Source organism: Papio anubis, chromosome 11, assembly GCF_008728515.1.
Source record: "Papio anubis isolate 15944 chromosome 11, Panubis1.0, whole genome shotgun sequence".
NCBI lineage: Eukaryota > Metazoa > Chordata > Mammalia > Primates > Cercopithecidae > Papio > Papio anubis.
The window spans coordinates 64,626,815-64,640,161 of NC_044986.1; the positions used below are offsets into that span (position 1 = coordinate 64,626,815).

Consider the following 13,347-nt stretch of genomic DNA (forward strand, 5'->3'; position numbering starts at 1 on the left):
TCATCTGTCACCCAGGCTGGAGTGCAGTGGCACAATCTCAGCTCAGTGTAGCCTCAACCTCCAAAGTTCAAGTGATCTTCCCACCTCAGCCTCCTGAGTAGCTGACACTACAGGCGTACAACACCATGACGAGCTAATTTTTTGTACTGTTTTGGGTGTATAGAGACAAGGTCTCACCATGTTGCCCAGGCTGGTCTCAGACTCCTGAGCTCAAGTGATCCTCCTATCTCAGCCTCCTAACATGCTGGATTACAGCATGGGCCACTGCTCCCGGTGCAATGAAACATTTATAAAACATAAGGTATGCAAAAGTCAGACACCAGTATTGCTGTAACTGATAAACACACATGATTTAAACAACTGAGAATGAGAAAATTCTTTTGAACTGGACCAGCCACGGTGGCTCACGCTGTAATCCCAGCACTTTGGGAGGCCAAGGCGGGTGGATCATGAGGTTAGGAGTTCAAGACCAGCCTGGCCAATATGGTGAAACCCCATCTCTACTAAACATACAAAAATTAGCCGGGCATGGTGGCGGGTACCTGTAATCCCACCTACCCGGGAGCCTGAGGCAGAAGAATCATGTGAAACTGGAAGGCGGAGGTTGCAGTGAGCCGAGATCACGCCACTGCGCTCCAGCCTGGGTGAAAGAGTGAAACTCTGTCTCAAAAAAAAAAAAAGAAAATTCTTTTGAACTGAGTGGAATAACTCCAAGATAAATTGTTGGCCAGGCATGGTGGCTCACATCTGTAATCCCAGAACTTTGGGAGGCCCAGGCGGGCGGATCGCTTAAGCCCAGTAAGGTGGAGGTTGCAGCGAGCTGAGACTGCACCACTGCACCCAAGCCAGGGACAACACAAAGAGATTTTGTCTCAAAAAAAAAAAGTTAAGTGAAAATAGTAAGGTATAGAGTAGTGTGAAAGTGTGCTACCTAATATGCAAGAAGAGGGAGGGGGAAGAGATATGAGAATATATATACACATTATTGCTATGAGCATAAAGTATCTCTGTATACACAAGAACTTAATATATTAATTACTTGTGAAGAGGGAAACTAGATGGATGAAGATCAGGGAGAGGGAGACTTTTGTTTTACGTTCCTTTCGTGCCTTTTGAAGTTTGAGCCATATGAATATATTAATATTACCTGTTACCAAAAAATGATTAGAAGTTTTAACATAATTAAGCAACTACAAGTTTGCATTTAGAAATACAATCTCAGAAACACAAATTACAAAATATACGTGTATTTCCTATGATTTCTATTAAAACTCCATTTAAAAAAGATCGATATGAAGTATTTCCTATTTCTACAATTTTAGAAGAAAAGCAAGAGTCACAGCTTATTAGTTTCTTGTCCTAAAATGGGAAAATGTTTAATTGTATTTTCTGATTATAATACATATTCATTGAGTAGTACTCAGAAAATATAGAAAAGTACAAAGAATAAAATAAAAATTATTCATAATCCTATCACCCAAAGAAAGATATTTTACTAATTATTAAATGTAATTAACGAGAACAGTTCATTTCTAATTAGATAGCACATATTACTCACTATACCTGTGCTGTCCAGTATGGCCGCCATGAGCCACATGTGGCTACTAAACACTTAAAATGTGGCTAGTCCAAATTGAAATTGCTGTAAGGGTAAAATACATATTGGACTTTGTATACAGTGCCAAAAAAAAAGAGTGTAAAATATGTTATTAATAATAATTGTTTTTTAAGAGATGGGGGTCTCATTATGTTGCCCAGGCTGATCTCAAACTCCTGGGCTCAGGTGATCCTCTCGCCTCAGCCTCAAAGTAGCTAGGACTACAGACATGCACCACCATGCCAGGCTAATAATAATTTTTTTTTTTTTTTTGAGACAAGGTCTCACTGTGTCACCGAGGCTGGAATGCAGTGGTGCGATCATAGTTCACTACAGCCTTGAAGTCCGGGGCTCAAGAGATCCTCTTGCCTTAGCCTCCCAAAGTGCTGGGATTACATGCATGAGCCATCACACCTGGTCTATTTTTTTTTGTGTGTGTGAGATAGAGTCTCATTATGTCACCAGGCTGGAGTACAATGGCGTGATCTCGGTTCACTGCAATCTCCACCTCCCAGGTTCAAGCAATTCTCCTACCTCAGCCTCCCGAATAGCTGGAACTACAGGCACATGCCACCATGCCTGGCTAATTTTTGTATTTTTTAGTAGAGACAGGGTTTTACCATATTGGCCAGGCTGGTCTCAAACTCCTGATCTCAAGTGATCCACAAACTTCGGCCTCCCAAAGTGCTGGGATTACAGGAGTGAGACACTGTGCCTGTTCCCTAATTTTTTATATTGATTGCATGTTGGAATAATATTTGGGGAATACTGGGTAAAATAAAATATATTTTTAATTTTTGGGTTTTTTTTTTAAATTTTTATTGTAGTTACCAGAAGTTTTAAATTACCTATGTGGCTGGGCAAAATGGCTCATGCCTATAATTTCAGTACTTTGGGAGCCTGAGATGGGAGGACTGCTTTAACCCAGGAGTTGAAGACCAGCCTAAGCAACACAGTGAGACCTCACCTCTATGAAAAAATCTAAAATTACCAGGCATGGTGGTGCACACTTGTCGTCCCAGCTACTTTGGAGGCTGAGGCAGGGGGACCGTTTGAGCCTGAAAGGTCAAGGCTGCGGTGAGCCTGATTGTGCCACTGCCCTCCACCCTCCAGCCTGGGCAACAGGGTGAGACCCTGTCTCAAAAAAAAAAAAAAAAAAAAAAGGCCAGGCATGGTGGCTCATGCCTGTAATCCTAGGACTTTGTGAGGCAGAGGTGAGTGGATCACCTGAGGTCAGGAGTTTGAGACCAGCCTGGTCAACATGGAGAAACCCCGTTTCTACTAAGAATACAAAAAAATTAGCCAGGCGTGGTAGTGGGCATGGTAATCCCAGCTACTCAGGAAGGTGAGGTAGGAGAATCCTGGGGGTAGCTAGAACCCTGAGGGCAGGCAGAGGTTGCAGTGAGCTGAGATGGTGCCATTGCACTCCAGCTTGTGCGACAGAGCAAGACTCTGCCTCAAAAAAAACAAAAACAACAACAAAAAAAACCCTACGCATCTCATGTATTTCTTTCTTTCTTTCTTTTTTTTTCTTGAGACGGAGTTTCACATTTCACTCTTGTTGCCCAAGCTGGAGTGCGATGGCACAACCTTGACTCACTGCAACCTCCACCTCCCGGATTCAAGAGATTCTCCTGCCTCATCCTCCAGAATAGCTGGGATTACAGGTGCCTGCCACCACACTTGGCTATTTTTTCTATTTTTTAGTAGAGACGAGGTTTCACCATACTGGTCAGGCTGGTCTCGAACTCCTGACCTCAGGTGATCCACCTGCCTCGGCCTCCCAAAGTGGGATTACAGGCATGAACCACTGCACCTGGCCGCATCTCGTATATTTCTATTAGAACTGCATTTTACTATTTTACATACAGGTCTCAAAAATTCGCAACAAGAGTATTCACTGATGGCTTCAATGACCAGTTGACGGCCGGGCGCAGTGGCTCAAGCCTGTAATCCCAGCACTTTGGGAGGCCAAGACGGGTGGATCACGAGGTCAGGAGATCGAGACCATCCTGGCTAACACAGTGAAACCCCGTCTCTACTAAAAAATACAAAAAAACTAGCCAGGCGAGGTGGCGGGCGCCTGTAGTGCCAGCTACTCGGGAAGCTGAGGCAGGAGAATGGCCTGAACCCAGAAGGCGGAGCTTGCAGTGAGCTGAGATCCGGCCACTGCACTCCAGCCAGGGGGACAGAGTGAGACTCCGTCTCAAAAAAAAAAAAAAAAAAAAAAAAATGACCAGTTGACAATGTAAGAAGGCAGAAACTTCCACCATAGAATGATGACAGATAGCCACATTTACATATGAAGCCTTCTGAAGTAGGAAAAATGAATTTTTGAATCATCAAAATGATACAAACTTTTACCTTATCTAGACTTTTTTGTAAGGGTACAGCAATAAGTTTTAAGTTCTATTTAAATCCAATGAAGATTCTTTTTTAAAATCTGACTCTCGAGCTGGACGTGGTGGTTCACGCCTATAATCTCAGCACTTTGGGAGGCCAAGGTGGGCGGATCATGAGGTCAGGAGATTGAGACCATCCTGGCCAACATGGTGAAACCCCATCTCTACTAAAATACAAAAAAAAAAAAAAAAAAAAAAAATTAGCCAGGCGTGGTGGTGCACGCCTATAGTCTCAGCTACTCAAGAGGCGGCTGAGGCAGGAGAATCACTTGAACCTGGGAGGCGGAGGTTGCAGTGAGCCGGGATCACGCCACTGCACTCCAGCCTGGCAAGAGAGTGAGACTTCATCTCAAAAAAAAAAAAAAAAAAACTGACTCTCATTTTCTGCTTAAAATGAATTATCTCCAATAATTATCTGTATTCTTACTTTCCATTTTCTCTCTATCCCCTCAACCCCTTCTCAAAGACTCTTAGAAGAAAGGAATAGGGTAAGCTGAACTGAAGGGAAAAAAACAAAAACAAAAACCTAAGACAATATTCATCAATGTGCTAAGTATCCATAATACTTACTTCAGTTGTCTATTTAATTCTTCAACATAATTCTTTTGGTCCAATATGGCAGCAATTTGAACATTCCTAAATGAGGAAAAAAGTAGCTTTGTGCTAGTTTAAAAGGTATTTATTAAGTAAAAAAAATCTAAATCATCTAAAATTATTATAAAACTAAAATAATAAAACAGTGTCTTGCCTTTAAAATAAAACATAAGAATAACAGTAAGCTATGTACTAAGAATCTATAACCTTTGTTGAGTAAATCACTTGTCAATAATAGACTTAACAATACCATTAGTGTATTTTAAATTTAAACATAATTAGGGCCAGGCACGGTGGCTCACCCCTGTAATCCCAGCACTTTGGGAGGCCAAGGCAGGTAGGTCACTTGAGTCCAGGAGTTCAAAACCAGTCTGGCCAGCGTGGTAAAACCCTGTCTCTACTAACAAAAATTAGCCAGGCATGGTGGCGGGTGCCTGTAATCCCAGCTACTGGGGAGGCTGAGGAAGGAGAATCACTTGAACCCAGGAGGCGGAGGTTGCAGTGAGCCAAGATCGAACCACTGCATTCCAGCCAGGGCAACAGAACAAGACTCTGTCTCAAAAAAGAAACAAAAAAACAAACAAACAAAAAAAAAACATAGTTCGATCTTGAAGTAAACCAGTATTTGCAAACTTGTAAATAATAAGCTTTCATCTCTTTTATTCCAAAAAACAGTTATTAAAATGGGTCTCAGAAACTACAGTTATAACCAAAAGTCCCACTTCATACAATTAATAAAATCTCCTTCTCCTAAGTGATTTTCCATAATCTGCTTTGTAAAGCTTGTAATGGAAGTGAAAATGAAATGAAGAAGTCACAGGGGGGAAAACAACAAAATAAAACCACACTGTAGATAGATGGATCTTATAATGATTTGTAAAGAGCTATATAAAAAACCCAATACGTGAAATAACTTATGAAAAGCATACCTTTCTTTATTTCCAATATCTTCTTCATTCTTTAAATACATAGAAAAATCAATCACTCCAACCTGAAGTAAAGATAGATTTTTTTTTTATTTAAAGGGGAGAAAATACTTTATCAGAAGTACCTTTACTGAATGTCACTCTTAATATTCCTTTAGTGTTTAACAGTCCTGTTTACAACTTCAAATGACACCTGATGAAGGAGGAACTGTGCAAACTGAAAACACTCTGCATTTGGCACTAATCACTTTCACTTACTTGTGAGTCTAAATCCTCTCCCTTCACACACAGATTAGCATCGATCACATTCAGGCCAACGAGCAGCCCAACAATTACTGCTCCTTCTTCTTCCATCATTAGTGCATGATACTCATAAAACTCACTGTGAATTTAAAAAATAAGGACTTTAAATCACAAATTTGTTTCAAAAACTAAAATTTAAAATCACCGTTATCTTCCTAATCTTCTACCTTACAGAAATGGAAGCCATCTCAGTTAGGTACCTTCAAATTAGGCTTTACACATGTGAATAACTTTTTATATTTTTTAAATTTAAATGTCTCTATTGAAAAATCAAAAGGACTGAAGGAGATAAAAGAGGAAAAAATGTTTTGAGAGAGAGAAAAGAGGAGCAAAAAGGGATGAAAAGAAAAAGTGGCACCAGACACGGTGCCTCATGCCTGTAATCCCAGCACTTTGAGAGGCCAAGGCAGGAAGATCACTTGAGGTCAGGAGTTCAAGACCAACCTGGCCAACATGGTGAAACACCACCTCTACTAAAAATACAAAAATTAGCCAGGCGTAGTGGCACATGCCTGTAATTCCAGCTACTCAGGAGACTGAGGCAGGAGAATTGCCTGAACCCAAGAGGCAGAGGTTGCAGTGAGCCAAGATCACGCCGCCGCACTCCAGCCTGGGCAACAGAACAAGATTCCGTCTCAAAAAAATAAAAATAAAGAGAGGCAACACTAAGCCCTGGGATATTTCTGACTCAGGCAGATATAGTGACTGCTGCTGATCTGATTATGATATATTTTATTAAAGCTGAACTTTCAATCCTCAGATTTATTAAGACCTTGGGATAAAGACTAACGAGGAAAATGAACATATGCAACATTTCAAAGCCCATGTTCAAGTCAATGCATTTGATAGGTGTATTATAAATCTTAATAGATAATTATAAATTAAAGACACTTTGGGATATCTACATTCTAAAAACTGTTCAAAAAGAGAGTTGTGAAAGAAATACGATGGTCCAAAAACTAAGTCTCATCAACATACATTCAGAGAAGTAGTTATCACTGTCTCATGCCTTCTTTAATAAGTCCCATGTACATTATTTAATCACTTTTATTATCCTTCAGAATACTGAGAAGCTGTGGGTACTTAACGTATGGTCATTCTCGTTTAACAACTGGGAAAACCACAATGTAAAATCAGAGTCACAAGTAAAACCAAAACCAGGACTAAATTCTCCACAACATCAGAGAGGAACTCTAACAGAACAAGAATGAATGGAGGGCCACCATGGGCCCACTCCCTTGGAGAACTGATTGCCTTGCTCTAAAAGTCTGTCTTAAATAAATGTTTGGCCTTCATTTTATTTTATTTTTTTGAGACAGGGCCTCACTCTATCACCCAGGCTGGAGTGCAGTGGCACAATCTCAGGTCACTGCAACCTCCCTCTATCGGGTTCAAGCAGTTCTCCTGCCTCAGCCTCCCAAGTAGCTGAGATTACAGGCATGTGCCACCACACCCAGCTAATTTTTGTGTTTTTAGTAGAGACGGGGTTTCACCACGTTGGTCTTGAACTCCTGACCTCAAATGATCCACCTGCCTTGGCCTCCCACAGTGCTGGGATTACAGGCATGAGCCACCACACCCAGCCAAAATAAATGTTTGGCCTTCAATTTAAAGTGTGCCCACAATACAGCTGAAGCAATAATATGGATATTCAAATTCTACAAAAACCCAAAAAACAAAAAGCCTATGAAATTAAAGCCCCAAATTCCAACACAAATTTTTATCCATAGAATTAACCATATTCAGAAAAATAAAACTAATTGAGAAATGTACTATATATAGCAGTTTCCAGGCAGGGGAAAAGAAAAAAATTTTAAACAAAGAGGAAGAAATGTAATATATATAAATTTCCCCATCCTGGCTGATAACAAGCTTATGGTATTCATATATAAGGCTAGTTCCTGATCCATGTTATGCCTCCATCATGTTTTTCTGTCTCATTTTGCTCCTCCTTTTATTTTATATCATTTTATTATATGTTACATATCCTTTCATATTACATCTTAAATCCTTTTTGGAAGACAGCATATAAATAAAATTAAAAATGAAAAGATCACGACTTAATAGTACTAACCTTAAGAGATCCCTCTGAATAATCAAGCAACGTAAGTAATCGGCCATTTTTTTTTGCATAAGGGCTAATCGAAGCCATGCTCTTGCTCGACCCAGAGGGGTCCTAAAGAGAAGAATCAATTGATCAGAAAACAGCCCTAGCCCAAAGATCACATCTTCTATCTCGAGAGGTACACATTAACAAGGAAGAAGGGAATTTTTATAATGGTTTTGTTTTCATTTTTATAGGTTTATCTTTTTGAGCACACAGACCAATCCCTGAGAGCTGGGTAAATCTGCTCCTCCTGTAGGACATGTAGGTACTATTTAATGTCTTGGAAAAAATGACTCTAAACACAGTAGTGTGTCGCTTAATGACAGGGATACGTTCAGAAAAATGCGTTGTTAGGTGATTTCATCATGGAGTGTACATTTGCAAACCTAGATGGTATACACACCTACACCATATAGTATACCCTATTGTTCCTAGGTTGCAAACCTATATAGCGTGCTACTGTACTGAATGCTGTAGGCAATTGCTATACAATTGTTAAGTATTTGTATATCTGAACATGGAAATGGTAAAGTAAAAATAGAGTATTATAATCTTATGGAACCACTATCATTGAATGAAATGTTATGCAGTGCAGGACTGTGGTGAGAATACTTCTATAAGAAATGTTTAGGTGGACATGGTGGCTGACACCTGTCATCCCTACACTTTGAGAGGTTAAGGTGGGAGGATCACTTGAGTCCAGGAGTTAGAGGACAGCCTGGACAACATAGGGAGACCCTGTCTCTATTAAAAAAAAAAAAAAAAATTGAGTCAAAAAAATTAAAATTAAAAAATCAAAATGCCAGGTATGTGCCTGTAGTCCCAGCTACTCAGGAGGCTGAAGCAGGAGGGCTGTTTAAGCCCAGTAGGCACCGGCTGTAGTGAACAGTGATTCACTGTACTCAAGCCTGGGCGACAGAGTGAGACACTGTCTCAGAAAAAAGAAAAGAAATATTTAGCCTGAATGGGCTTAGCCCTCTAAAAATAAATATTAAAACTTCACCAGGCTGGGCCCAGTGGCTCATGCCTGTAATCCCAGCACTTTGGGAGGCCAAGGCGAGCAGATCACAAGGTCAGGAGTTCGAAAGAAGCCTGGCCAACATGGTGAAACCCCATCTCTACTAAAAATACAAAAAAATAGCTGGACTTGGTGGTGGGTGTCTATAATCCCAGCTACTCAGGAGGCTGAGGCAGGAGAATCACTTGAACCCAGGAGGCGGAGGTTACAGTGAGGCAAGATTGCACCATTGCATTCCAGCCTGGGCAACAAGGCAACACTCAGTCTCAAAAAAAAAAATTGTTTCAACAATAAGGCACCACAATGTCTTCAAAAACATAGGTAACATTATATCTGAATTCTAGAAATCATAACAAAGCTAAGAGGGTGCCAGGCTAGTAATTAAAGAGAAATCACTGTGCTGCTTACTGGTTTTCAAATGTTTCTTTAATCCGGTTGCATTTAGGAAATTAAATCTCATACCTCTCTTACCCAAGTTCTATCTGTTTTTAAAAACAAAAGCAGCCTGGCGTGGTGGCTCACGCTTGCAATCCCAGAACTTTGGGAGGCCAAGGCAGGTGGATCACTTGAGGTCAGGAGTTCGTGACCAGCCTGGCCAACACGGTGAAACGCTGTCTCCACTAAAAATACAAAAATTAGCCAGGTAGGCCCGGTGCGGTGGCCCACGCCTGTAATCCCAGCACTTTGGGAGGCCAAGGTGGGCGGATCAAGAGGTCAGGAGATCGAGACCATCCTGGCTAACACGGTGAAACCCAATCTCTACTAAAAATACAAAAACATTAGCCCAGCGTGGTGGCGGGTGCCTGTAGTCCCAGCTACTCAGGAGGTTGAGGCAGGAGAATCACTTGAACCCAGGAGGCTGAGGTTGCAGTGAGCCAAGATTGTACCACTGCACTCCAGCCTGGGCGACACAGCAAGGCTCCGTCTCCAAAAAAAAAAAAAGAATATAAGAACTGAGTCTTAACACTTTATACCTATAAAAAATTTTCAATACTTATGAGTTCTTAGCTAACATACTCCAACTTTTAGGATATTTTACATACATTTGTCTGATGAAACAGGCTGGTGACATTATAGGTACCAATTTTCAGAGGAAGCACAGTAATTTACACCAGTCCTAGGGTATATAAGTGGCTTATCTGAGAACTGGAATCTCCTGAGCCTGTGCCCTGGATTCAGCCTAAATCAGTCTTTTATCAAACACTTACTGACTTTCTACTACAGTCAAACTAATTTAACACTCAGAAAACAAAGATGCATAATTGATATATCCTATCTTAAAAGGACTTTCAATTTCCTACAATACAAGGCAGAACAGTGAGTGGTTAATTCTGATTGAAGGGGCTAAGAAAAACTTCATAAAGGAAATGGGATTTGAGTTGAGCCATAAAGAATGAACATAATTTTATTAGAAGAGGATTAGAAAAAGGGGACTTAAGACTAAGAGAAGACAATAAGCTAGAGTGTGAGGTACTTTGGAGGTACAATGAATACGCTTCTGTGGCTAGGGATGAACAAGTAATAGGCCTCCTTACTTCAGACCAGGCAGATCCCGGACACTGGCTCCTATTTCCTCTGCTTCTGGGTACAACTTCTCCACCAGTTCCAAAGGGCCCCAGATGGTTTTGTTATAACTCAAAAATGATTTTCTTACTAAAAAAAGAACACATAAAACACATAATACACACAATGTCAACATATAAAACTGTAGTAACTTATTTTTAAATATTTAGTTTCAACATTTCTAACTTAACATACAATTATTCAGAGACCTTTCCTCTCTTTTATCCACTACATATCCCAGTGGATATGGAGCCTGTGCAAGTAGGATCCTGTTGCCCATCCTGCTATTTTTTTCCTGCATGATAAAAAGGCACAGTGACCATTCTTTCATATCAAATAGGCAGTCAGGCAATTAAAGTGAAAAATAACTGCACTCATTCTCTACCAGTACCAAAATAAAGGCTAGTGGCCCTAGCTGATTGATCTTTATAAGTTTATTAAATAAACATAGCACAAATAAAAAGTTATTTTATTTTTTATAATAATGCTTTTGCTTTTTGTTTTTTTAGTAAGTAGAGATGGAGTTTTGCTATGTTGACCCGGCTGGTCTTGAACTCCTGGCCTCAAGGGTTCCTCCCATCTCAGCCTCCCAAAGTGTTGGGATTACAGGCATGAGCCACCACACCCGGCCTAAGAAGTTATTTTAATTTTAAATATGAAAAATTGTTAATTTCCTTTTCCTTGTATTTTATTCTGAGATTTAGTCAATATAAAACCATGAAATTGCCACACATTTATTTGTTATTACTGACCAGATCTCCTGCAAAAAAGGGTGCCTATCATATACACCACCCAAGGATAACCAAGATAGCCAATTTTTCCCGGGGGCAGAAAAATCACACACACAAAGTAGCTTTACAATGATTTATCCAGATAAGCCTATAACTGCTAGGACATGGTTCAACATATATTGTGAAGTAAAGGATAATACAGTCTAAAACTAGTTTTAAATTTAACTATTTTGGCTATAATTTGGCAAACTATATTTCAATAGGCTTGGGGAAAATCAAGATGCACTTCTGGGTGACAGAGTGAGACCCCCATCTCAAAAAAGAAAAAAAAGAGGAGCATGGTTATGGTTAAATAAAATATGCCATATATATACTGATATAATTCTGATATAGACATCTATGTAAATGGAAAGATCTCTAAGCTATATTATTATTATTTTTTTATTTATTTTTTTTGAGACAGAGTCTCACTCTCTCTCCCAGACTAGAGTGCAGTGGCACGATCTCAGCTCACTGTAACCTCTGCCTCCCAGGTTCAAACAATTCTCCTGCCTCAGCCTCCCAAGTAGCTGGGGCTACAGGCATGCAGTGCCACATCCAGCTAATTTTTGTATTTTTAGTAGACATGGGGTTTCACTATGCTGGCCAGGCTGATCTCGAACTCCTGACCTCAAGTGATCTGTCGGCCTCAGCCTCCCAAAGTGCTGAGATTACAGACATGAGCCATTGCACCCAGCCATTTTTTTTTTTTTTAAAGAAGGAAGTCACAGAATAATAGCATGAGTACAATTAGAGTAAAAGAAAAAAAAAAAAAAAACAGAAAAGGGATAAGAGAATATCTAATCCTCCCATTTTCTTTCTTTCAAGACAGTGTCTCACTCTGTAGCCCCAGGCTGGAGGGTAGTGGCACAATCTCAGCTCACTGCAACCTCCGCCTCCCAGGTTCAAACGATTCTCTTGCCTCAGCCTCCTGAGTAGCTGGGATTACAGGTGAACATCACCAGTCTGGCTAATTTTTGTATATTTTGGTAGAGACGGGTTTTCACCATGCTGGCCAGGTTGGTCTTAAACTCCTGACCTCAAAGTGATCCACTCGCCTCAGCCTCCCAAAGTGCTGGGATTATAGGTGCCCAATTTCCTTTAGATAAATTAATAAAAGAGAATGAATAAAAACCGTGTTTTGCTCTGTGTACTTCTCTGTTGTTTGATTCACGTACAAAAAGAGTATATTTTGCTAGTGTTTATATATTTTAAGAAATTGCTTTAAGTCTTTAAAGAAAAAGAAACAAGTATGCTAATAACATCACATAGGATTTTCTCAAATTTTGATGTCAAGGCTTCCTTCTTGTTTTGAAGTACTTTTTATTAAAACAAGGTTTAGGTAAATCTTTGGTTTTTTTGTTTTTGTTTTTGTTTTTTTGAGACAGGGTCTCTGTTGCCCAGGCTGGAGTACAGTGGTAAAATCACAGCTCACTGAAGCCTCGACCTTCTCAGGCTCAGGTGATCCTCCCACTTCAGCCTCCCGAATAGCTGGGACCACAGGCATATGCTGGGATTACAGGCATGAGCCACCATGTCCGGCCAGTCAAGCTTCTTTTACTCTATAATAGTCACTCTAGTGTACAACTCTTACACAGCTCTCTACATAGATACTCATCATATGAACTAGAGGCCAAAACTGTGAACAATTATTATAAGTAAAAGCACAGTTACTATGCAATTAATATTTTAAAGTAAATATAAAACAAACATTTTATATGTAACAATAATTCAATATGTGCTGATAGCAGAATACAATATCTGCTGTTATCATCTTCAGGGATGGCTCACATTTCTACAATAACTCCATCCAGAAGATATTTCTACATATGTTCGTGTATGTATCTAGGAGGCTTCTATTTCAACAATCTACTATTTCAATGCACTTTTCAACAGGGTTTGAAGTATTAATGAGCTCATTAGCTTTAAAATATAACTCTATAATTGTCCTAGAAAACAGAAACCAGTTCAGATTATGTAAGTTTAAAAAATTTAAAAATCAAATATTCTGTTTACAAAACATTAACAACTAAGCATTTTCTGAAGATCATTATTAGACCATTATTA

At 39.8% G+C, this 13,347-nt stretch overlaps 1 protein-coding gene across 10 annotated transcripts in view; it reads right to left on the reverse strand.

Annotated features, from left to right (window-relative positions):
• The window catches only part of RUFY2 (RUN and FYVE domain containing 2), a 61,496-nt gene that overhangs the window by 45,376 nt on the left and 2,773 nt on the right, over positions 1-13,347 (reverse strand). For 6 of the 10 annotated variants that reach the window (XM_009214809.4, XM_021944008.1, XM_009214805.1 and 3 more), the window contains exons 3-7: positions 10,483-10,600; positions 7,897-7,998; positions 5,778-5,901; positions 5,523-5,584; positions 4,570-4,635 (exon numbers count right to left, since the gene is read on the reverse strand). In XM_009214809.4, the coding sequence (XP_009213073.1) occupies positions 4,570-4,635; positions 5,523-5,584; positions 5,778-5,901; positions 7,897-7,998; positions 10,483-10,600 (472 nt within the window). The remainder of the gene's footprint in view (positions 1-4,569; positions 4,636-5,522; positions 5,585-5,777; positions 5,902-7,896; positions 7,999-10,482; positions 10,601-13,347) is intronic. The other 4 variants (XM_021944009.2, XM_021944007.1, XM_021944010.1 and 1 more) reach the window with 1 other exon arrangement.